The sequence below is a fragment of the Hibiscus syriacus genome, unplaced genomic scaffold (genome assembly GCF_006381635.1).
Source record: "Hibiscus syriacus cultivar Baekdansim isolate YM2019G1 unplaced genomic scaffold, ASM638163v2 tig00002511_pilon, whole genome shotgun sequence".
Taxonomy (NCBI): domain Eukaryota; kingdom Viridiplantae; phylum Streptophyta; class Magnoliopsida; order Malvales; family Malvaceae; genus Hibiscus; species Hibiscus syriacus.
This window is the reverse complement of record NW_024061932.1, coordinates 5,823,776-5,850,743: the sequence shown is the minus strand read 5'-3', so window position 1 is coordinate 5,850,743 and position 26,968 is coordinate 5,823,776. Positions and strand designations below refer to the sequence as shown.

At 32.7% G+C, this 26,968-nt stretch overlaps 1 protein-coding gene and 1 pseudogene across 1 annotated transcript; one reads left to right on the top strand and one right to left on the bottom strand.

Annotated features, from left to right (window-relative positions):
* Nucleotides 1-19,428: 19,428 nt before the first annotated feature.
* LOC120146266 (protein FAR1-RELATED SEQUENCE 5-like) lies at nt 19,429-22,818 on the top strand. The gene is made up of 4 exons (XM_039159880.1): nt 19,429-19,515; nt 21,011-21,441; nt 22,310-22,522; nt 22,660-22,818. Coding segments are annotated over exons 1-3 (636 nt in total). The 5' UTR covers nt 19,429-19,514; the 3' UTR covers nt 22,514-22,522; nt 22,660-22,818.
* A 630-nt stretch (nt 22,819-23,448) lies between these two features.
* Nucleotides 23,449-26,754, bottom strand: LOC120147003 (annotated as a pseudogene).
* Nucleotides 26,755-26,968: the final 214 nt, after the last annotated feature.

The following is a 26,968-nucleotide window of genomic DNA, read 5'->3' as shown; positions in this document are numbered from 1 at the left end:
GTTCCAAAGCTTGTTTTGTGCATGAAGAAAATGCTAAAATGGTTTGATAGTCATATTCGAGGGTTTTTTTTTTCGAGTAGTTAATCTGAAAATTTTCGTAATTTATAAGATTAGTGGCGTAATATTGTAACTTACCTTTCAATTAAGAGTAATATCGTCACAAACGAGACATTGTAAGCAGTGTAAAAATCACGTTCCAAATGGTTCTAAAGCTTGGTTTTATATATGAAAAAGAAGCTAACATGGCTTGATAGGCATGTTCGGGGAGTATTTTCGGAAAGTTAGTCTGAAACTTTTCGTTATTTATAATATTGATACTTATGTTTCAATTGAGGCTATTATTGACACATACGAGACATTCTAAGCAGTGTATAATTGTTCAAAACCAAACAAAATGGAAAATTAATGAATATTTCTTGTTAACTACAAAAGTAGTACATAATTTCGACTGTCCGGTTCTTTCTTTATGTTCAACTAAATCCTTGTCATAGTAAATCCTAGTCATAGAATTAAAATAACATAAAATAACATAATAATGGTTCTTTCTCTATGTTCGACTAAATCCTTGTCACAATAAATCCTAGTCAAATAATTAAAATAACATAACAATAACATAACAATAAATATAATACCAAAAATTCAAATAACATAAATTTTAATATTAGGAAATACAATTATATAATAATGGTACCTTAATTGCAAATAAAGTAATATTTTCCGATGTGCTTAATCCTAGGTTCTCTAGTGGGTTTGATGGAACGAGAAATTTCTCGAATTTCATGTACAAGGGAAGCCCTGGGTTTTTGAATAGAGGATGCCACTAGAAGATGATGCATTTTTAGAAACAATAAGTTTCTCGAGAATTTCAAGTTACTCGTGTTGAAGAAGGTTCATGAAACCAGCGGATCTATGGAGAGTGAATCAGGCATAAAAATGGAATTATGAAATCATGCCCACGACTGCAACAACAGCCTTGTCCCTCCAATAAATTTTTTGTTTGGATCTACGTTAGGTTTGATGGAAGAAGATGACACCACCATAAGAGAATGTCTTTTGAGAAACGATAAATTTTTCAAGAAGGGTACGTTATTCGTTTTAGCAAAGGTTAAAGAGACCAACATGTTTGATGGTAAGTGAATCAGACACCTTTCAATTACTTGTTTATTTGATTGACCGTCGATTGAGGACGTCATCAGAAGAGGATGCCTTTTAAGGGCTCTATTAAATGAAAACCCTCCATGTCCATGTGAAAGTTAATTTTGATGAAACAAAAAGTTTCTCAATAATGTCATGTTTGACGGAATAAATGTGAAATATTTACCCATGAATTTCAAAGGACAATGTCCTTATAAAAGACATCACCTTCGGGTGGCATAACTTATAGCACCGATATTGACATAAGAATCTCTAAGTTTTGTGTCAAGTCGTGCCCTCAGAAGATGAACCCCTTATAAATCTCAACCCCGCGTTATAATTTAGAATGCCACCAGAAGAGGATGTATTATATAGAGAATGACCCTGCACTCTATAAAATGTGTTTTGACTTGAAGAGACATCTCACGTTTTGTACAATGCGAAATTTGTAGAGATTCCTGACGTGGCAACACCATACATTCCTAACCTGGTAAGAACCTATCGTTTCTTCAAACGTGAGTTCGCCAAAGATTTATAACGTGGCATGTCAATTGCCTCATCTTATGGAAGGTGCTTTATTTTATAATAAAAATCTATAAATATAAACCATAACCATATTGGATGTATAGCTTTGTAAAAAATAATTTAATGGTAAGATTTTTTGCATCTGTGTTCCATTCGGGAACTTATTTATACACTTCCTTCAATGACAAGATCAAGAAAGATGAGTTATATGATTTGATTTTAATGGAGATTAAAAAATCTACAACGACAAATGTCTTCGTTGTAAGTGAAACTTCCTGTTGTTGAGCCTGTCTCTGAAGCACATTACATGTTAACCTTATAATGCAATTGACCTTCGGAAGATGATTAAGGCTTACACATGTGTCAGTGGTATAAAATCGAGTTGATTGTAAAATTTAAGGAAGAAACATCTTCATCAAGTAACGTAAAATCAACTCGGTTACCACAAGACCTAGAGGACGAAGAGGCAGTTTTGTTATGTTGCACTCATAAACGTCGGTGAAATAATAAATAATTGAGGAACTTAACTTAACATCAAACATTTATACATACTAAGAAAACACATAATCATATTTCTTTTCTATTCATTTCAATTAATAGGAAAATTGTGTAGTTCTTTTTTTATTATGTTTATAAATTAGTATTTAAATAAATTTCATCAAAATATGATGTTTCCTAAAGTATTTATTCATCAGACCAAAAAACTAGTTATCATATTATTGAAGGATAATTTAAACATTGAGCATTAATAATTTAAACTTAATTAATATAATACCATGAATCAAATTCCTAACATGGAATGGACCTTGTGTTGTGCAAAAAGTGAGTACTATAGAGATTCCTAATGTGGCAGTACCCTCACTGTACACATCTAATTTGACAATGGGTCTCGTGTTCTATAGGGCACGAGGTTGTTTAAATATCTTTGTAAAACATATTTAATGGCAAGATTTTTTTTGCAATTGTGTTTAATTCCGGAACTTATTTCTACACTGCCTTCAACACAAAGATTAAGAAAGATGAATTGTATGATTTGATTTCAATGAAGTTTAAAAAATCTACAATACGACAAATGAATTTTTTGCAAGCGAAAGTTCTCGTTGACATGTTGACCTTATCAAATGGAAATGACCTTCAGAAGATGTTTAGGGCTTAGAAACATGTTGGTGATATGAACATCGAGTTGATTGTAAAATTTGTGGAGGAAACATCTTCATCAAGTAACATAGAAGCAACTCGATTGTCCCAAGACCAAGAGGATGAAGAGTTAGTTCTGCTACGTTATACCTGTAAATATAGCGACCAAGAGGAAGAAGCATATTCCTCATCATCAGACATTTCTACAGAATACAAAAAAGCATCTTCTGACTCATTTTATATTCATTTCAACTAATTGTAACTTCATGCAGTTCTTTTTTATTATGTTTATAAATCAAAATTTAAACAAATTATCATGTTGTTGAAAGATAATTTGATTGATATTTTGAATATTTGATCTATCAAAACTAAATTAATAATTTAAAAAATTTGAACATTATATTTGAATACTATTTAAAAAAGAAATTGGAGTTCGATTAACTAAAAACTAAAATAAGGTTTTTCAAACATTACATTTTCATTTTTTTAAAAAGCTAATGATGCCTATGTCTAACCGCACCGCATTGTGGTTGACAACGAGTCCGACAAGGATTCCTATGAATCAATCTATCTTCATCAGCATCACCATCATCATCAGCACCACCACTACTATCATCATCGTCGTCTTCATCTCCATCTACATATCCAATACCACTACTGGCACTGGGACCAAGACCGATGTAGAACATGCTTTACGATGATGTCTGCTCAATACTATCGGAGCCAAAGTCTATTGCCAATAGTGGAACAGATGTAGATGAAGGTGACAGATAATATGGTTGAACTGGTACAAAAAGGCAATGGGAAGGGACAATGACCGTCGGACATGAACGAAATGCCTCTATGAAAAAACCTTTCGTCAAAGGTGTCATATGTTGAAATGTTGACTAAGTTGAGTGGGTGAATTTAGGTGGTGTCAGCGGTATTAGATGCTCTACTGTTAACTCTGCAGGTTTATGTATCATTCCTAATGACAAGGTTATAACGTCTCTTATTTTACTCTAATTTAATTCACCTCTAGCACCACGTTGAGTCGGCGAACCATTTTGTGGAGGCTCATAAATTTCTCGTGCTCACTCCTCTTCGGTCACTATATGTCACTTTCCATATTATTCGTACCACAACATATAGTAATTTGAAACACTATAGTCAAAGATGGGTTGACAAACGGGTCATCTATGTAATCTCGTTATTCACTACATCACCCATTCCACATGATACATCTCCTAATTAACATTCGTCTTCTCATGTCGCGTTATATGATGCAAGGCGTCCAAGTCTTGTGGTGGTAGCGAAATCGTTTGGAGACAGTTAAATGGTCGCAACACGCGATTGGTAATATATCACTCGACTATCTCATAGACTATTAACGAGACGAATGACATATAAACGTCTGAACTGGGACCTATTTCAGCAACAGTACACAATCTAATAGCATGATCATTGTACGATGTCCACATGAACTACACAAATATTTTTAAACTAAGTTAGATAAACTCGAATTAAAAATTAATTTTTAAATTAGAAAAAATAAAATCGATGACCTCATTTGTCATCTTATCAATCAACGATCTAAAATCACGTAGAGTTCTTGGTAGGTGGGCGTGAGTTAGTGTAACAATCCACCTATCATTCATTTAACAAAATATAATTATTTGTAAAACCTTAAAAACATATAATAATGTATATACATAAACGTATTTTATTTTTAGTTACCTCTGAAGTAGTGAAAATTTAAATGAGGTCGATTGTGTAGGAATCAATTGTAAAAAAGACGTTCGAAACCAAGCCCACTATTGTAACAACATCAAACAACCTCCAATTATTTGTTTGCTAGATCAACAACTTTACAGAGCTCTCGGAGCAAAAATACCAACATTGCCTATCCCTAGCTTTTATATTTAGAGTCCCGCAAAAATGCGTAGATGATACAACCACATCATATGCACTTTGTTTTAAGATTTATCAGACATCAAGATCCCCCCAATAACTCGTAATATATGAGCAGTAGGAAATTGCTTCAAAATAAAAATGGTGTGAATAAATTTTAAAAAATATCGTAAAAAATTACAATAGCATAAACTAAAATAAATTATTATAAATAAAAATTAAAATAAAATAACGTAGTTTTAGAAATTTACATCTTTAATTACTAGAGAAGCATTGACGGGTAGTTGCGAAAAATTGTAGTCCAAAAATTTAATTATGATTTTTCCTACATCCATATCGTCATATGTCGGAGTAAGTCTGAGCAGTTGCTCACACAAGCCGACCTAGTACCCATGGGCAATACTTGTAATAGTCATTCCGTCACTAGGCAGCCCAAGATGGAATGTAACATCTTTAAGGGTAATTGTCGTTTCTCTACATGGAAAATAAAACGTGTGCGTCTCTGGTATCCACCATTCTAGCAATGTGAAATACGAAAAATATCGTCATGAGGGCTCATGAAACGGTTGATATAACATGTCAACGAGCGTTCATACCCCTTCAATTAAATAAATAAATAAATAATTTGAAATAAATTAATAAATAAATTTTTTGAAATAAATCAATAAATCAATACATCATTTGAAATAAATGAATAAATAAATAAATAATTTAAAATAAATAAAAATTACTTCCGAATTTGTCCGCCAATAATCGAATACATGCCTTCGATCAAGCATCAATAATCTCGCCATAATAATCGTAATTCGCATTGTATATGATAGAAAATATGTGAGAGAGATATTTAGGAAGAAAGGTGTGAGAAATTCAGTTTTGGAGGCCCTATTTATAAGAGTCCTCGCACCCCCCGAAGCGATGTAAAAAGTAACTCGCGTTGTATATGGCACGAGGTTGTGGAATCAAATCAAATTTCAATTCTTTTGAGAACGCGATAATTTATCGATATCTTGGGAACCTCGTGTTCTACGTAACAAGAGGTCATTATCTGAAATATTAAATTACATTCTCTGAAAAGTGTGTCCACTTTGGACAAACCTCGCATTTTGTATAACGTGAGGCATTTACTTATTTTTCTTAGGACGCGAGGTAGTCCTACGCGTGCAGTTTATGAGACATTTTTCTAACAAATTTGGTTTGATGTACTGTTAAAAAATTAATTTTTTTTGGATTTTTAAAATAATAACGCCCGAATTTGAACACCCCTAACCCTAAGTAGGACATCAAAACATATAGTTGGATTTGTATGACGGACATACTTCACTCTAAACATTGACTGAAATCGAGTGAATCATTATGTAGAAAACTATGCAAAAATCTAAATTAGCTTCCATCATGGTTTAGAAAAAAAGGAGAAAGCATGGAGTTTAAGTGAATGTAAGGTGTTGCAGCTTTTGAAACTGATAGCAATTTTAAAATTACCCCTTTATTTTCGGTGATTTTCCCAAAAAATCACCCTAGCCCCATTTATTTACCTGTCAGGCACCGTTCAGACTATATTTTCCGATCTAACACCCTTTGCAGAAAGGCGTACCCCTTGCACTGTGCTTTACGCTGATTTGGCACCACGTGGGGTAAGGCGGGCGCGCCCCTGCAACGCGCCTTGTTAAATGTGTAAAAAATCTGGGTGCTAATTTTGTAAATAATTGTAAACTGGTGCCTAATATGTAATTAATTTCTGTTATGATGATATTTGTGTAAAAATGCCAACTTTATCTATTTATTTTTTTGTGATATTATTTTTAACAACAGTTAATAATGTTTATTGACTTTTAAAATTAATTGTTTAAAAATATTAAAATATTAAAATAAACTTTTAATTACAATTGAGAGATCAAATGAATTATTATTCACTTTTTTAAAATAAATAAAAATGCAATAAAAAGAATTAAAATAAATAAAATTCAATAAAAATATAATGTAACGCTAAAAAATATCACTTCTTTATTTAAATATTCTTTCTAATATTAATTTTAAAAAATATAAAATAAATATTAAATTTTAATTTTATTAAAAATGAATAAACATTATTAACTGTTGTTAAAAAATAATAATTAATGAATAATAATTCATTTGATCCCTCAATTGTAATTAAAAGTTTATTTTAATATTTTTTATATTTTTAAACAATTAATTTTAAAATACTCTATTCTCAAGACCTAAAGTCAAGTTTATGATTGTTAAACAGTCGTAGGTGTGGAAAGCTACAGGGATCGAATGAAAATTCGATCGTACAAAGTCAATAACTCAAAATTGTCTAACTGCTGTATAAATATCAACTCAATTGTACCACGAATAAACATCCGATCAAATAGTTGATCTTTTCTGCTCAATCTTCACAAAAACTGTTTTGTCTCATCATTTTCTCTCGCGTATGAGCTCCTTTCTTTTTATAACATTTATGCAAAAGAATATATGTATTGTGTAATTTCATGCAAAAATCAAAATTTGTCGAGTTATAAAATAATTTGCAAAAGAATATGTTGAAAACATTTTGATGTTTCGATATAACAAAATTAAGTATAAATGAATTTTAAGATTTTACAAATGATTTTCTAAAGTATATTCGATTTAATTACTCGATTATCAAATTATTACTCCAAGTCTTTCAAGATCAATTTCAAACCTTACTAAATGTGTAAATTTGTGTTTTATACTTCATATATTTTTGAAACAATTTTCACAAAGTATCTTGAACCAAAATAAAGCCTAAAATCAATTTTTTAAAGTGATGCACCGATGCATCAATCCATGCACCGATACACCAATCCATGCACCGATGCACCAATCCATGCATCGATGCACCATGAAATAAAATGAACATCGAATGCATTTTATGCATCGATGCACATACCATGCATAGATGCACTCAGGGCTTTATGAAAACATTGAATGCATTTGATACATCGATGCACAAGCCATGCATCGATGCACTAGCCATGCATCGATGCACTCAGGCTATTTTGAAACATCGAATGCACTTCATGCATCGATGCACTCTTAGTGCACCGATGCACTAAGGGTCCAACGGTCAAAATATTTGAATTTTACACTTGATGCACCGATGCACCTTGTGTATGCATCGATGCACTGACGCTCCCAACTGATTTTATTAATTGTTTTCACACTTAAACGGCTATATTGACTCCACTAATCATCCCCAACGTTCAGAATCAATTGAAGGAGTATTTAAACAAGCTTAGAAGCCATTGATCAAAAACAAGAAACAATAATCAAGTGAGAATCAAAGAGAAAGCATCAAACTAATTGTTTGAGCACCTCAAGCCTATTTTTCATTCAATATTCATTTTGCTTTCAAGAACACTACTTGTACTCAATTGTATTCATTTTTTAGTGTTCTTTTCTTTATTCTAGAATTGTGTAAACACATTTGCCTTGTGAGGTTTTTCATTAAGTTTGCGAATTTGTAATCTTCTCTTTGAGAAAGAGTGTTCTCAAGAACTGGGGTATATTCTTGAGGGAGTTGTAAGGTTATCTCTTTGGCCTCAAAAGAAAGAACAAATTAGTGAATTTGTTGGAAAATCCTTAGTGTGGATAGCTAAGGTAGTGGACGTAGACTTTGTTTAAGAAAGTCGAACCACTCTAAATCGTTGTGCAATTACTTTCAATTTTCTGCAAAAGCTTCCACCAAATTTTTAATTGCCAATTCACCCCCTCTTGGCCGATTCCGTCGATCGATTAACTCAACAATTGGTATCATAGCCTCACTCATTTAAAGGTTTAATTACCTCTTGAGTCGATTTGGGAAGAGTTACATCGATAATCAAGTCATCAATGGCCTCTACTTCAAACTTCGACTCCGACCTTGATTCGATGCCCGTCAACAAGCCTTCTTTCTTCAATGGAGCTAACTATGCTTATTGGAAGAATAGGATGATGTATTTCATTCAAGCAAGTGATATGGGAGCATGGAATATTGTAGAAGACGGATATATCAAACCTCTCACTCATCCAAGATTGTGGAGTGAAGGAGAGACAAGAATGTTCCAGCTCAACTCCAATGCCATCCATATCATATTTTATGCTCTTGGACCATATGAATATGGGAGAGTTTCATCTTGTACAACCGCCAAAGAAATATAGGATAAACTACAAGTCACTCATGAAGGAACCGACGAGGTAAAAGAATCTAAAATTAGTCTTCTAACACATAGATATGAAAATTTCATGATGAAACCAAATGAAAATATCAAAGCTATGACGGATAGATTCTCAACAATTGTCAATGGTCTCAAATCATATGGAGAGATCATTCCAAATAAAAAGCTTGTAAGGAAGTTAGTTTACACACTTCCAAAATCGTGGCAATCCAAGAAGATGGCAATTATCGAGGCTAAGAACCTAAAGTCCTTAACTCTTGAAGAGCTAATCGGTTCCCTCCTCACTCATAAAATGATGCTTGAAGATGAGGTGGACCTTGATAAGATTGACGAGACACCAAAGGACAAGGAGAAGAAGAAAAACATTGGAGTTGCTCTCAAATCCACAAAAGATGAGAGTGATTCGGATGAAGATGACGATAACGAGGAAATGACATTGTTTGCCAAACGGTTCAGAAAAATGATGAGACCTTACCGAGGAAGAAAATTCAAATGAAATGAAGGCCTAAAAAATGAACCAAAAGAGAATAACCCAATCATTTGCTATGAATGCAAAAAGGCAGGGCATGTCAAATATGATTGCCCACAATTAAAGAGAAAAGGGTCAATCAAAGAATAAGCACAAGGCTCATGTGGCTACATGGAGCGATGAAGAAGGTTTCGATGAAGAGGAACAAGAAGTAGCGAACTTTTGCTTGATGGCATTCGAGGAAGATTCTAAGGTAACCTCTGATTTAGATGATTTATCTTATGATAAGTTATTAGAGGAATATAATGGGTTGGCTTCGGATTATGAGAAATTGTTTTTAAAATATAAAAAATGATATTTCAAAATTGAAAAATGAAAATAAACTCATATCCAAAACCAACAACGATCTTGAAAGTAAAATCAAAGATTTGCAAATCAAATTAGAAGAGTTTGAAAAGAAAAATTCGGATTTGCAAAATTTACTTTCAAAGGTCAATGATGATCATCAAAAGAAAATTGATGATCTTAAAGCTTCTTTTGATAAAGTTGGAACAAAACGTTTTGAAATTGGAGAAAAATTCAAAATCCAACTTTGTTAGAAAAAGTTTTAAAAACTACAATCATAGAGGTCCCCGAAGAACCTCTAATGGAAAAATCGTTAGAAGTATATGGGTTCCTAAAGGACTCGTTACTACTATAGATAAGGATATCCTACACAAATAGATACCTAAGGGGACTAGGATTTTGGAAACTAATGAATATGGACCCAAAAGAATTTGGGTACCAAAAATTAGAAATTAATCTATGTTTGTAGGAAAAGGAGCATTGCTACAAGGCACGGGAAACAAATTCAAATTCATGGTACCTTGATAGTGGATGCTTAAGACATATGACCGGAGACAAGAGCCTGTTCATAGAGCTTAACACCAAAAATAGAGGAGAAGTGACTTTTGGTGATAATTCAAAAGGTCACATTGAAGGTATAGGTACAATAGGCAATACCTCTTCCATACAAATAAAAAATGTTTTATATGTGAATGGATTAAAGCATAATATCTTGAGTATTAGTTAATTATGTGACAAGGGATTCAATGTCATGTTTGAAACTAATGGTTGTAAAGTTATTGACATTGCATCTAATCAGATTATGCTTGTTGGCCATAGAATATGAAACATTTACATGGTGCATTTAGACTCTATTGATATGACTAATTTATGCCTAGTTGCTAAGGATGAGCATGATAGTTGGTTATGGCATAGGAGACTAGGGACATGCTAGTATGAGTGTTTTGCAACGGCTCATTCAAGGAAATTTAGTTCGAGGGTTGCCTAAGCTTAAATTTGATAATGATAAAATCTGTGATGCTTGTGCTAAAGGAAAATAAAAGCGATTTTCTTTTAAATCCATTAATGACGTATCCACTAGTAGAGTATTACAATTGATCCATTTAGATCTTTTTGGGCCAACTAGGACTACTAGCTTGGGTGAAAAACAATATGCATTTGTCTTGGTAGATGACTATTCTAGATATACTTGGGTTCTATTTTTAAGTACTAAAGATGAAGCATTAGAACTTTGTATCACTTTTTCAAAAATAATCCAAAACAAAAAAGATTACTCTATCACTAGTGTTAGAAGTGATCATGGCACTGAATTTGAAAATCTTGGATTTACTGAGTTTTGTAATTCTAATGGTATTAGCCATAATTTTTCAGCACCTAGAACCCCTCAACAAAAATGGAGTTGTTGAGAGGAAAAATCGAATTTTGGAAGAAATGGCTAGAACCATGCTTTATGAAAACAATTTGCCAAAATATTTTTGGGGGAAGCCACAAATATCGCTTGTTATATTGTAAATCGAGTAATGATTAGGCCAATTTTAAAGAAAACTCCATATGAAATTTTCAAAAATAAAAAGCCTAACATTAGCTATTTTCATCCTTTTGGATGTAAATGTTTTGTTTTAAACAACGGTAAAAAAACCTTTGCAAATTTGATGCTAAAAGTGATGAAGGAATTTTTCTGGGTTATTCCTTAAATTCTAAAGCTTATCGAGTATTTAATAAAAGAACTTTAGTTGTAGAAGAGTCTATACATGTTGTTTTCGATGATAATCCCCTTCCGAGGAAGGATTCTTGTTTGAATGATGATGTAGGTATTATAAATATAAATGACGTTGAACATGACGTTGGAGAACTATCATCAAAGAAAGAAACGAAAGATGAGGAAACTCAAGATCCTCTCGAGAATCCAACCATTGAAGAAAGGGAAGTATCTTACCCAAGAGAGTACAACTATGTCAAGGATGGTGAGATTATATGTGATCCATCCAAAGGGGTAACAACTAGATCTTCTCTTAGAAATATTTGTAATTATGTTGCATTTATCTCATGCATAAAGCCTAAGAATATCAAAGAAGCATTAAATAATGAACATTGGATTATGGCTATGCAAGAAGAGTTAAATCAATTTGAGAGAAGTAAAGTATGGACATTAGTTGAAAGGCCTAGTAATAAATCTACTGTAGGTACTAGATGGGTATTTAGGAATAAACTTGATGAGAGTGGTAATATAGTGAGAAATAAGGCTAGACTTGTTGCTCAAGGGTATACTCAAGAAGAAGGCATAGACTATGATGAAACATATGCTCCCGTAGCTAGGATGGAAGCAATTAGAATGTTATTAGCATTTGCATGTTTTTATGAATTTAAATTATATCAAATGGATGTTAAAAGTGCATTTTTAAATGGTTTTATAAAGAAAGAAGTTTTAGTGGAACAACCTCCTGGTTTTGAAGATTTAAAATTTCTAAATCATGTTCTTAAATTGACAAAAGCGCTTTATGGCTTAAAACAAGCTCCTAGAGCTTGGTATGAAAGATTGTCAAACTTTTTAATTGAAAAAGGTTTTTCCAAAGGAAAGGTTGACACTACATTGTTTTTAAAGCATAAAGGTAAAGATTTATTAGTAGTTCAAATTTATGTTGATGATATAATATTTGGTTCTACTAATGAGGTTCTTTGCCAAGAATTTTCTAAGCTAATGCAAAGTGAATTCGAGATGAGCATGATGGGGGAGCTCTCATTTTTCTTGGGACTCCAAATCAAGCAAAGAAAAGATGGTATACTCTTCAATCAAGCTAAGTACGTCAAAGATATGCTCACGAAGTTTGGACTGGAAAATGGGAAACCTCATGACACTCCAATGAGCTCATCAACAAAGCTTGACATAGATGAAGGAGGTAAATGTGTGGATGTTAAATTATATAGGTCAATGATTGGTTCTTTACTTTATATAACTGCAAGTAGACTAGACATTATGTTTAGTGTTTGCTTATGTGCTAGATTTCAATCATGCCATAAGGAATCACATTTACTAGCTGTTAAGAGAATCTTTAGATACCTTAAGGACACTCCTAGTTTAGGACTTTGGTATCCTAGAGACTCTAGCTTTAGCTTGCATGCCTTCTCTGATGCGGATTATGGAGGTTGCAAATTAGATAGGAAAAGCACCTCCGGTACTTGCCAATTCCTTGGAAATATGTTGATTTCTTGGTTTTCAAAGAAACAAAATTATGTAGCATTATCTACCATTGAAGCGGAATACATTTCAGCGGGTAGTTGTTGTGCACAAGTTTTATGGATGAAACAACAACTTTTTGACTATGGAATTGAAGTAGGTATCATTCCTATCAAGTGTGACAATACTAGTGCTATTTGTCTCACTAAAAATCCCATCCAACACTCTAGAACTAAACATATTGAAATTAGACATCACTTCATTAGAGACCATGACGCTAAGGAAGATGTAGTTCTAGAATTTGTTGATACTTTGCACCAATTAGCGGATATCTTTACAAAACCTTTAGACAAAGAAAGATTTTGGACACTTAGGAGAGAATTTGGTTTAACTAACCTATCTTCACTTAGTGTTTAAAATATTTTTAGCACTTTTAAGAATAAATGAAAAAATGCTTATAATAATAATTTTTTATTGCATTCTTTGCTATTAGTTAGGGGGAGTTTATGTTCTTTGGTGAAAATTAATTTTATGTTCAAATGTAGTTTAAGAATTAAATTGATTGATTGAACATGATTAATTTTCAATATATGAGTTGCCAATACCACTAGAGCTAATTAATTTAGTACTTAGAGTGTTTAAAACGGATTTTTGACATTTTTATGCTTAATGCATCGATACACCTAACAGTGCATCGATTCATCCCCTTGAATATGCATCGATACACAATGAAGGTGCACCGATGCACGCCTTGAATGTGCATCGATGCACAAGGCCATGCATCGATGCATCCATCGGGTTTTGGTTAAAAACCCTGATTCTCTTCTTTGTTTCAAAACCCTCAAAAACACTCCCTTGTCGCCTCTCTCTCTCTAATTTCTCCTCTTACTCAAAATCAACGAAAATTTGTCGGAATCTTCGAGCTTTTCATCTCTATATCCTGCTACTATCATTAAATCGTGCAACACAACATCTCATTCCTCTCAAATCCAAAATTTTCAAGGTAATATTTCAAAAACCTCTATTTTATTGATTTTTGATCTTAGGACTAGTTTTAATTAGTTCTAGGATGAACATTATATCGGGCATTGATTGATTGATGATTACAAACTAGATTTTACAACTAATTTCATCAAAAACTCAAAAATTTTCAATGAATTTTTGAATTTTCGAAATTAAAAAAAATCGAAAATCTAAATTTAATTTTTAAATTTGATGTTTTTGATTTAATTATGTTGTTTTCATGAAAAACTATGCATGTTATAATTTTCAAACATTATTTTTCTAAAATAGTTTTTCAAAACTATGCCCATTAGGATTTGGTTTAGAGAACCTTGAATTATTGCGGACTCAATTGAGTTTTGGGATTGATTATTGTGCATACATGTGTTTCAAATTAAGGTTTCATTCCTTATTCCGATTCTTTAAACCATGTCAAATCCAAAACGTCCTAGGACTTCTTCTAGTCGTTCTACCCGACCTCCAATCCCATTCCTTCTCCACCTAATAGTCTTATAGGATCCTGTTTTAATATGCCTGAACGTCGTAGAGAAGAATTGTACTCTAGGTACATAAATTCTTTCCAAATCCTATAGAATCCGGGAAGAGCGTACTCATTCTCTTCAAGCCATGATAGATATTGACTTCGAATACCTTCCGATTCTTAAAACTTGGAAGTTTGATAAAATGTTTCACCTCAAACCTATCGTCTATCATCAATTAGTCCGCATTTTCTACTCCAATGCGATATGCATTCAAAACCAAACTCAATGTGGGACTATAACAATTAGATCCTATCTTTTAGGCCAATATATTAATATTGATCCCAAGACTATAGCTTTCTGTTTTGGGCTAGATAATGATGGGTTATTAATGAGAAAGAAACTGTGGAATATCCCTACATTCCTAATGCTAGTGTCAGTACCTTACGTACTCATCACGATCGTTTTCTTCATTTGATGATCTCTTGGTGGTTTAGACCATCCGGAGGTAGGTACTCCACTCTTCGTACTAGGGATTTATGGTGGATGCACTGTATCAAGAATAAAAATAAAATAAATCTACCCCACATTATATTTAGTCAACTAGTGGATATCATAAACATTGTTCCTTCAAAACATGTCGAAACATTAGTTTATGGATGTCTTCTTAGTAATCTTTTTATCAAACTCGGTCTAAACGTCTCTCTCGACAATCCCATTCCTCTCCAAAACCAACTCAATCTCACCTCGTTGAAGAAAGCTGATTGGAAACATGACAAGGAAACCGGTATTTGGGTCTTTCAACCCGGTAAGCAAACTCCGGGAGCGAGTTCTTCACGAGCTGCTCCTAGCTCCTCTCGTGCTCCTCCTCCTCCTCCGGCTCCGGCTGCTGACGATGATCCCGAACTTCAACAGCTTATGCAAGATATCGATGATCACGTACCAGACGATGAGCCTGCACTGGAACCAACACAGTAAGAATATCAAATGCCACCATATTTTTGATCTTTCTTAGAGTTGTTTGATATGAGGTTGCTTCCATGGAGTCTCAGATTACTGAGTTTCAGTGGGATATGCGTGAACGCATGGACGCTCTCACTCTTGAAGTACGAGCTCATTATCCTCCTCCTTCCGATCCTCCGATGGAGTAGATTTTTCCTTGTTATGCTTTCTTGGATTTCAAACTTGGATTGATTTTGATGTTTCTGGATTGTTTATTTTGGATGTTTGAATTTGATGGTTGTTGGATGTTTGAACTTATTTGTTGCTTTATGGTTTTTGAACTTAATATATATATATATATATATATATATATATATATATATATATATATATATATATATGTGTGTGTGTGTGTGTTGTGTGTGTGTGTGTGTGTGTGTGTGTGTGTGTGTGTGTGTGTGTGGTTTGGTTTGGTTTGGTTTAATTTCTTATTTTTGCATCATTAGACATATATGACCAATAATGCCATTTCACATTTGATTATGAATATTGATTATGAAACTAATGGCTAACCTCTCTCTTGATCTTTGATCTTAGCAGCTTAAGCTATATATATTTATAATCAATTTGATATATTTTTCAAAACCTTGTTTAAAATCGTTTTTAGAGTCTTTTTGATTTAACAAAAAGGGGGAGAAAAGTGTTATAGTAAGGGGGAGTAATTTTTCAAAATTGATTTCAAAAATAATTTTCTTAAACAAATCTTAAAATTACACAAATGTTTTGTTATATCAAAAAGGGGGAAATTGTTGAAAACATTTTGATGTTTCGATATAACAAATTAAGTATAAATGAATTTTAAGATTTTACAAATGATTTTCTAAAGTATATTCGATTTAATTACTCGATTATCAAATTATTACTCCAAGTCTTTCAAGATCAATTTCAAACCTTACTAAATGTGTAAAATTGTGTTTTATACTTCATATATTTTTGAAACAATTTTCACAAAGTATTTTGAACCAAAATCAAGCCTAAAATCAATTTTTCAAAGTGATGCACCGATGCACCAATCCATGCATCGATGCACCATGAAATAAATTGAACATCGAATGCATTTTATGCATCGATGCACATACCATGCATAGATGCACTCAGGGCTTTATGAAAACATCGAATGCATTTGATGCATCGATGTACAAGCCATGCATCGATGCACTCAGGATATTTTGAAACATCGAATGCACTTCATGCATCGATACACTCTTAGTGCACCGATGCCCTAAGGGTCCAACGGTTAAAATATTTGAATTTTACACTTGATGCACTGATGCACCTTGTGTATGCATCGATGCACCTTGTGTATGCATCGATGCACTGACGCTCCCAACTGATTTTATTAATTGTTTTCACACTTAAACGACTATATTGACTCCACTAATCACCCCAACGTTCAGAATCAATTGAAGGAGTATTTAAACAAGCTTAGAAGCCATTGACAAAAAAAACAAGAAACAATAATCAAGTGAGAATCAAAGAGAAAGCATCAAACTAATTGTTGCACCTCAAGCCTATTTTTCATTCAATATTCATTTTGCTTTCAAGAACACTACTTGTACTCAATTGTATTCATTTTTAGTGTTCTTTTCTATGTTCTAGAATTGTGCAAACACATTTTCCTTGTGAGGTTTTTCATTATGTTTGCGAATTTGTAATCTTCTCTTTGAGAAAGAGTGTTCTCAAGAATTGGGGTATATTCTTGAGGGAGTTGTAAGGTTATCTCTCTTTGGCCTCAAAAGAAATAACAAATTAGTGAATTTGTTGGAAAATCCTTAGTGTGGATAGCTAAGGTAGTGGACGTAGACTTTGTTTGAGAAAGTCGAACCACTCTAAATTGATGTGCAATTACTTTCAATTTTGTGCAAAAGCTTCCACCAAATTTTTAATTGCCAATTCACCCCCTATTGGCCGATTCCGTCGATCGATTAACTCAACAGAATATTTAAAAGTATTTTAAAATATGAATAATTTTATAAAAGTTTTATAACTATTATTTCTTTTACAAAATGGTGATGATGATGATAATAAATATTTTATAATTTAAAAAATTATAAATTTCATATATTTTTGAAAAATTTATTGACTTTTAAAATTAATTGTTTAAAAATATAAAAAATATTAAAATAAACTTTTAATTACAATTAACTTTTGTAATAAAAGCCACTCTACTTTTGATTTTTTTGTGTGCACGTGGGTAACTACATTCAACAGAAAAGAATTGAAAAAGAAAGGAGCTCATAAGCGGGAGAAAAATGATGAGACAAAACAGTTTTTGTGAAGATTGAGTAGAAAATATCAACTATTTGATCGGATGTGTATTCGTGGTACAATTGAGTTGATATTTAGACAGCAGTTAGACAATTTTGAGTTATTGACTTTGTACGATCGAATTTTCATTCGATTCCTGTAGCTTTCCACACCTACGACTGTTTAACAATCATAAACTTGACTAAATTAATTTTTTAATTATAATTGAGGGATCAAATGAATTATTATTCATGAATTATTATTTTTTAACAACAGTTAATAATGTTTATTCATTTTTAATAAAATTAAAATTTAATATTTATTTAATATTTTTTAAAATTAATATTAGAAATAATATTTTAAATAAAGAGATTATATTTTTAACTTTACATTATATTTTTATTGAATTTTATTCATTTTTAATTCATTTTTATTGCATTTTTATTTATTTTTAAAAAAGTGAACAATAATTCATTTGATCTCTCAATTGTAATTAAAAGTTTATTTTAATATTTTAATATTTTAATATTTTTAAACAATTAATTTTAAAAGTCAATAAATATTATTAACTGTTGTTAAAAATAATATCACAAAAAATAAATAGATAAAGTTGGCGTTTTTACATAATATCACCCTAACAAAAATTAATTATATATTAGGCACCAGTTTAAAAATATTTACAAAATTAACACCTGATTTTTTTACACATTTAACAAGGCGTGTTGCAGAGGGCACGCCTTACCTCACGTGACGTAAAGCGCGGTGCAGGGGTGTACCTTTCTGCAAAGGGTGTTAGACCGGGAAATATAGTCTGAACGGTGCTTGACAGGGAATTAAAGGAGGCTAGGGTGATTTTTGGGGAAAATCGCCTCTATTTTCTCTAATATACCCCTATTTAGAGAAAAAATAAAAGGAAGAAAAGGAAAAAGAAAAAAAAATGTGCAAAATAGATTGAAGTCCTTTATAGCCCACAACTAACTAATGGATACTTGAAAAAGGGAAATTATAATAAGAAAACCAAAACACATTTTCCATTAGAAATTAAGGACGTTGCAATTTGTCTAAATCTAAAAGATGAATTAGTGTGTTGGAAAAATCAAAATACTCTTATTTGCTATGACTACCAAAGTTGACGCATCTTCTCACGTCTTTTTATCATAAGTTTAGGGTTTAGCATTAATAACAATATCATCATCAATTCTGTTAATTTTTTAATGACGATAGATTAAAATAAAATCGAAAGGTAACATTACTAATGTTTTGAAAGAAAAAAAGTTAAATGACTAAAATGAAAATAAAATGATATTTGGCTGACTAAATAAATAATTTACCTTTAATTAAATTAAAAAAATTAAAATTAAGGTAAAAAGGTATCTGATGTCCTTGTACTTTTAAAAAAAAATCAATGTGACCTTATTATTATTTTTTCTATCAATGTAGTCCTCTAACTCATAAAATAAATCTAATGTGACCATTTGACCAACGTTTTTCGTCATTTAACCGTTACGATGCTGACGTGACAGTCCATATGCTATGTTTAAGTTACCAATTTAGCCCATCGTTCATATAATCCGCCTCATTATCAACTGTTGTAGACTATCACGTCAGTACTGTGGACCGTCACGTCAGTACAATAACGACCAAATGATGAAAAACGTTGATCAAAAGATAACATTGAACTTATTTTATGAGTTGAATAACTACATTAAGAGAAAAAAATAATATGAAGGCGACATTAATTTTTTTAAAAAAAGTACAAGGACCTATATTGTTTTTTTCCCTCTAAAATTAAATTGAGTGATCTGAAATGTATCTCAAACTTTCTCCAAAATTACCTTTAGAGCGCACCCACAAATTAGAGTCGCAGTCCTTTCTCTTAGCACATACGAAAGATCTACCAGTAAATTTCCCTTCTTCGATCTTCTCAATCAAGTTAGCCTCACCATTTTTCCCCACTGTTTTTGGTTTTTTTTCCCTTTTGTTTCATTGAATCTTTTGTTAATTTTGCTTAATTCTCCATATTTGTTTTTGAGTGATGATAAACACTGAATTTAGTATTAGGATAGCTTTGGTTTTAATGGGTTTGGTTTCTTTTGACTGTTACTTTTTTTTCTCCCGTTTCATTGAATCTTTTGTTAATTTTGCTTAATTTTCCTTTCGTATATGTTAACGAGTTATTATAAACACTGGATTTAGTGTTAGGATACCTTTGGTTTTGATGGGTTTGATTTATTTTGAATTTTGCTTTCCTTCTTTTCCCGCATTTTGTTCTTCTCTGTTTCATTTATTCTTTTGTTAATTTTCCTTGATTTTACATTTATATAACTATATAAGTTGGTAAGTGATGATAAATACAGTGATTTCAGTGTAGCTTTGATTTTTAATGGGGTGATTCTTTTGGTTATTTCTTTTCTTTAAATATAAAATGTCAGTTGTTTGATTGGTTTAACAGGGAAGCTGTCATTTATTGAAGAATATTAAAACCTATATCCACTCTTCCTTATTTGATGAATGATTTTAGGAGATGACTTGTGAAGAAATATTATATTTATATTTTCTTTTCGGTATGGATTGAGAGACGCAGTCTTCGGTTAAACAAAAGGAGATAATACTCTATACTTGGTATCCACATATTTGTATTGATTTCATGTTGTAATAGTGTTTCAAGGTATTATATGCATAAAACCTTAAACATGTCAATAATTCATGTTATATGAATTTTGATACGTTCGTGTATTCATATCATGTTTGTGTTATTTTTTGTAACTTTTTATGTTTTTTACGTATCGTATTCATGTCATTTAATTTCATCATGCCCCAAATTTTCAGGTCTGCTTTATCATATTCAATAAGTTCTGCTTCTGCTTCAATAAGACTTGAACTCTGGAAATTCAAGTCCGAGTCTTGTTTTCTAATCCTTGAAGTGTCTGCTTGAAGGCATTCAATTTAGTTGCTTTGGTCTATGTTGCTATGACTTCTTATTTTTCTTGAATCACCCTGTGTTTATTGTTTAACACCTATGTCTGATACACTTCTAGACAGTGGTATGGGGATATGACCTTCAAATACATGAAAAAACTTAGAAAAAATAACATACCTATGCTGTGCACGTCTGTAATTGACATTCACATCTGAGTTGGAGTAACAGGATTTTTCCCTTAGAATTTTCATTTTTTTGATATAAGGTGATCCATATTGTGGTTTTCAAATTGTAAGAAAAAGGCTTCTGTTTTCTATGGCTTTTAGTGTTTAGGAACTTCTTTGTATTGCTAAAAATGTGGGATTTTAAAAATAATTTTCTACTTTGAATTGTATTTATGAGTGATTGTTCTCATTTACCTCGTGTAGAGGATGTGACTTTTTATTTTATATATTTTTTTCAAAAAAAGTAAGTTTTTGAATAATGGTCAACATTTATGTGAGGCAGTGGATTTGGACGAGGGTGCAGAAGCCATAGAAAGCTTCACAGGAGGTGAGATATTGGCAGTCCCATGTGATGCAGATTCGATTGTAGAACCACATGAAGGTATGGAGTTTGAGTCTGAAGATGCTGCCAAGATATTTTATGATGAATATGCACGGCGAGTAGGCTTTGTCATGCGTGTGATGTCTTGTCGTCGATCGGAAAGAGACGGGAGGATTCTTGCTCGTCGACTCGGATGTAATAAGGAGGGCCATTGCGTTAGCATTCGGGGTAAATTTGGCCCCGTTAGAAAGCCACGGCCAAGCACAAGGGAAGGCTGCAAAGCAATGATTCATATTAAGATCAATAAATCCGGAAAATGGGTGATAACGAGATTCGTGAAGGAACATAATCATCCGCTTGTAGTCGCTCCACGTGAGGCTCGTCAAACAATGGTCAGTTGATCACTTTTCTCCCCTCCTTTTCCTCTTATTTCATACTATTATCTGCTTTGCGGTTACATACCATGCCCATCGTCACTGTCCGAAACTTTGGTGAAATAGTCAAGTTTTACTTTCTGTATGGTTTATTTGATTTTGGTACGGTGCAATGTCTTCACTTTGTACAACCGGTTTTCTTTTATTTATGTGTGAAAGCCTAAATATTTTGCAATTTCAAGACATCACGTCATATGATGATTGTAATGCTCAAATGAGGACACCGAGATGATTTTGTTTTTGCTAAGTCAAAGATATCGAGATGGTGATTACTATTATATGAAAAGATTGAATAAAAATGTTGTTCATGAGAGAGTAGATGTCGGACTAGTTGAGAATAAACCTAAGATTGATTAATTTAGATGATTTATTCTTTTACAGTTTAGCCCTAACAACTTTGGTAGTCAGGCTCAAGTGTAAGTGATGAATATGAGTTTGCACTCAAAATGGGAATTTTCATTTTTAAAGAAGCCTTTTCATATATTTTGGTTTTAGTTACATATGGCTAACCTAATCGTGACCAACCAAATTAAAAGTTATGAATTCAATTATTTCTAAAGTGATTATAGTTAGTGAAATTACTCCATTTGGTTGTAGTTTCATGTTATGTTACTCCGACTATATTTTTCTTGATTAAACCTTGTCTAATACGTTTCAATGATTGAGTGTTTTAATCTTTTGATCTGCTTATATGTTTGCATGCATATTTTTTGGCTTTGATGCTCTTTATGTATAATATTTTTGTAAACTGTTTATGTGGAATAATAGTGTATCTATGTGAAACATATTTTTCTAAATGATGTTCTTGCTTCATGCAACTCCGAAGGATGAAAAGGACAAGAAAATTCAAGAACTAACTGTTGAATTACGGAACAAGAAAAGACTATGTGCAGCATATCAAGAACAGCTGACTGCATTCATGAAAATTGTTGAAGACCACAGTAACCAACTATCGAAGAAAGTCCAAAACGTAGTCAACAACTTGAAGGAATACGAGTCAATAGAGCTGCAGCTATTGCAGCAGAGATAAAAAGTGTCGGTGTGTGTCCAGCATCCTCTTCTTAAAGCCCTGTCATCTCATATAGCTGATAATTGGATCAGAAGACTGAAATGTGTCATATAAAATTTTATACCTTTGTTTTTCTTTTTCAGTTCTTCCTTTCTCTTGCGGTGTAGGTCTAGCGCAATGGAGTTATAACAGGTATCCAAGTGCAAGTACCTGGAAGAGATGATCAGCTACTTAATTCAAAGATAATGAAGGTCAAGGTAGCAATTGCAATCCGGGAGTGATGTTTTCCGTGTTCGGGAGGAAACTGGCATATTTCCTGGTACACAACATTCTTGAATATTTGAATGAATGATGAAATTGAATACAAATATTATATTTTGAAGCTTTGAATAATGTCTTGGCTGCCATTGCTTTGTTGCAGCGGTTTAAAAATCTGAATAACTTTGGTGCATACTCTCAATTTGCAACCTGATTGTGCTTAATCGTGAAAGATAGTGTAAATGGTATATTGATATTTCATTTGTACATTTGTTCTCCCTTAAATGCATAATTTCGGCCGTTTTATCTTGATACTTAGCTACTTCATAAAGCTATAGAATTATATGTAATGGAATTATGTTCATAAATACATTATAATAACATTTTTAGAAATGAATGTTTTCAACATAATGGATCAAGTTTTTATAAGACTACATTTATTCCGGAGTATTTTTTTCTTTTAATTCGTGTTTATTTAGAAATTTTAAAATATATATGTTAGTGTCAGCTGGTTTAAAATTGAAATTAATGGAATTCATAATTCACATGGTTTGCATGGCCAAAAATCATGGTAAAAGAAAACAATTACAAACAGCAGTAAAAACTCTCAGAAAATAGTTTAACCCAAACATTTGCTTGAATTGAATAATTTAATAACAAAATAAAAGCCCTCAATGGCAATATTATGTATACCCTTCACACAAATTGTAGCAAGGCTCATCCCCAAAAACTGCACATTGACTGACCTAAGTTGATTTGGTATAAACCTGATTCTGATATAGCTCAGATTTGGAAGCATAATTATACAAGGAATATTCTAATGAATTGGTATAAACCCTAGATTTCACAGCCAAAAGACCTCACAAAATTCTCCCAAAAGCACCTGATTATATCCAACAACGTAATTCCATAACCAGGTCTCGGTCTTATGTATATGTATTTCAATGATGTACGAAGAACTAAATGGGGTACTATACACGGCTCTGATGCTCTTTCTTCTCCACTCCATGCACACGGTCGACTATGTGTTGGATCTTCTTTGATAGACACTCATTGTGCTCCTCGATTTGCTCAAATATCAACTCTAGATGTCTTTTATAAGTTGCAGCTCTCTTTTTCTCCATGGCCAGCTGCTGTGTTAATTCTCGGATTTTGTTATATTCATTCTGAAACAATAACAAGATCGATAATGCAAGTTTTAGTACAGATGATGAATGCCATTATAACACACGACTAAAACTAAAAGCATTTGACGTTAACTTGGCAGATGATCATCCAAAGCCGATTTAATACAAACAATGGTACTATAACAGAATTGCAGAGGTTAGATCGAACGTAACACCAAAATGAATTCCTAGCTAACTGTGATCTTCATCACTAAGGGTTCAAAATGAGTTTTTAGCTAACTGTGATCTTCATCACTAAGGGTTCAAAATGAGTTTTTAGAGACTACTGGCTACATGCAGAAGTTGGAAGAGCTGAAATGAGCTCATTGAAAAACCAACAACATGAGGAAAGCTACGACATTCTAGGTTATGTCAAATGGCGTCAATAGGATAACATTTCTCGAAAAGCTCTACTTCAAATAATTGTTACTACAGCTCCAGTAAGCACAACAGCAACCAAGAATAAAATGTTGTTGTTTTCTTCAAGGCAACAGGACGAGGAAGGCAGACATACATAAATGAACTGCTAAAAGTTTCAGAAATTATAGTTATAATTCTTATCTTTACATGCCTAGCATTCTGACTGCCTTATATTTCCTTCACAACATAAATTTCGTCCCCCTACTACTTTAAGATGCCCTGAAATGTGTCAACTAACAAAAATAGAAACCTACACTATTGTGTACCCGAGAAGATAGTGTACCGAGAAAAGGGGTAAATTATCATCAAAGAACTGGTGAAAGAAAAAGACGTCATATGTTGTGGGATAGGACTAATAACAAGAAACTTCAAGGCCATGCTTTAAAGCAACCTATTTCTAAGCACTTTCCTTCATACATTTCACTCTTCTAGTGCCATTCGAGACTCTACCTCAATAGTTCAACACACATGCTTTATATTATTAACCATAAAAGGCCAAATCAGAAGTAACTTCATTTGACAAACATTTTTTTGAATACTTAATCAAAGCATCCATCATGCATTACGCTTAATCCCGCTAAATATCACTTAACAGCTTACCATAATTCATATTACGAACACATCAATGCTCTCGTGCTAAGCAGAAAAGATAATCAGCTATTTAAGATACTTTTTTTCACCGTTAACTTATATCTTTGCAAAAACATTATTTGTGAGAATATTTTTCAGATGATATCTAGTTTCAAAGAAAGATAAACTACGCTATGAGAAAGAAGTGCAGATGATTATGATAGTAACCTACATCACACAAAACACGCATAAAGTATGACTCAAATAGAAAAGTGAAATTACATTTTAATGTACTAGCCAAATGAATTTATGCCAATATGGTAAATACTGACCGGATATTGATCATAAATGCAATCCCTCCGACCTTTTCCAGGAGACACAGGATGAGTGTGCTCCTTAACAAATTTGGTGACAACCCATTTACCGGAAATAACTTTCCTAACCAAAATCATCGCCCTGCATCCAACCCTTGTCTCTGCCCTTTGCCCCCTTTGCCTCACAATTTTTTCTCGCTTATCGGGCATTCTAAAACCCTCTTTATTACAAACAAGTGCCCTACCAATAGCAGATCCATCACGTCTTGAACGGTAAAGTTTGCTTACTCGAATGATGAATCCCACCCTTGTGGCATATCCATTATAGAAAGCATGTGCAGTTGCCTCGGATTCAAACTCCTGACCCACATAAGGCTCATCAGCCGGAATACCCTGGGATGGCTTCCATTCCTGGAGAAGTTTGCTCAATTTTCTCATTCAATCCCTGTTGAAAAGTTCCTTCAACAGGATTTTCTCCAGTTTCACTTTCATCTTCCATGCTTCTAGCCTCCACTTGGACCGAGTTCAGTACCATGCCACCATTAACATCACCATGAACCCCAAACTCCACTGCAAGAGCAACCTTTTTTTCTAATTACTGCTAGCAGATAAGGATAAGCATGCAAAGATACAAAGTCAACCTTTATATTTCTTATTGAGGTACAAAAGTGCTGGGCACATTCAAATCAACAGTTACTGACAAGCCATCTAATTATGATCAAACTTAATATTAAAATGCAATGAAACAATATAACTAGTTGTTGTTTCAACCCCCCCCCCCTTTCCACTATTTTTCGAGATTCCAATCAATCATCTAGAGCACGAAGGAAAAGAAAAAACAAATAAAATTTACTTAACAAATTGCTCTTAGATAGAACCTACAATGAGTCTCATTTCCAAGAACTATCTTCCTATGACAATTAATTATTCTCCAAGGACACTCAACATACAGACGATAACCTTTTGTTTGGGGGGGGGGGTGATGAACACAAGGTCAGAAAGCTAAGGAAAAACTGAAGCATATTTCTTGTTTTCAATGTTTTAAGTGTAAAATATAAACTTCGTAAGAATAAAACTAAAAAAGAAAAAGGAACAAAATTAAAATTATAAAATACAAAGTTTATTCCTCGAGTCCTGTTGGAGTTAACTCTGGAACAAGTCTACTCATTTTTTTCAATTTCCTTTATTTTCCTACCGCCAAATAGATATTGATAAAAAAATTCCCTCGAATCATCAGCTAATTCCATAACCTGAGGCCTAATGATATAACGTACTTGTAAATGGCATCCATAAAATGGGATAATTTATAAAAAAAGAAAAGAAAAGAATTACCAGAACGAACAATACAAAATAAAATCTAATAAAAAGTCGCACTCTTAAACTTTTTCACTTATACACGCATTTTCTCGGCAACCAAACAGAGAATAAATTAACAGTTCAAATGAAAAAAAAAAGGGCACGTTCAAAAAAATAACATTTCTCATCGAACAATAACGAAATCATATCAAAATACTGAAATATGTAACTAAAAATGAAAATTAAATAATTAAATCTTACTCGAAATCTTAGGCTTAATGAGGTGAGATTAAGATGATCAATTAGGATTTAGGAAAGGGAGAAAGAGGGCAGATCCTTTGGGTGCGAGATCAGGGCTGGGAATTATAGGGACTCAAAAGAACATCACGTGGCAATCGTTGATTGGTTTGATCACATAATAAAGTCAAAAGTTTCTGTGGTTTAATTGAATG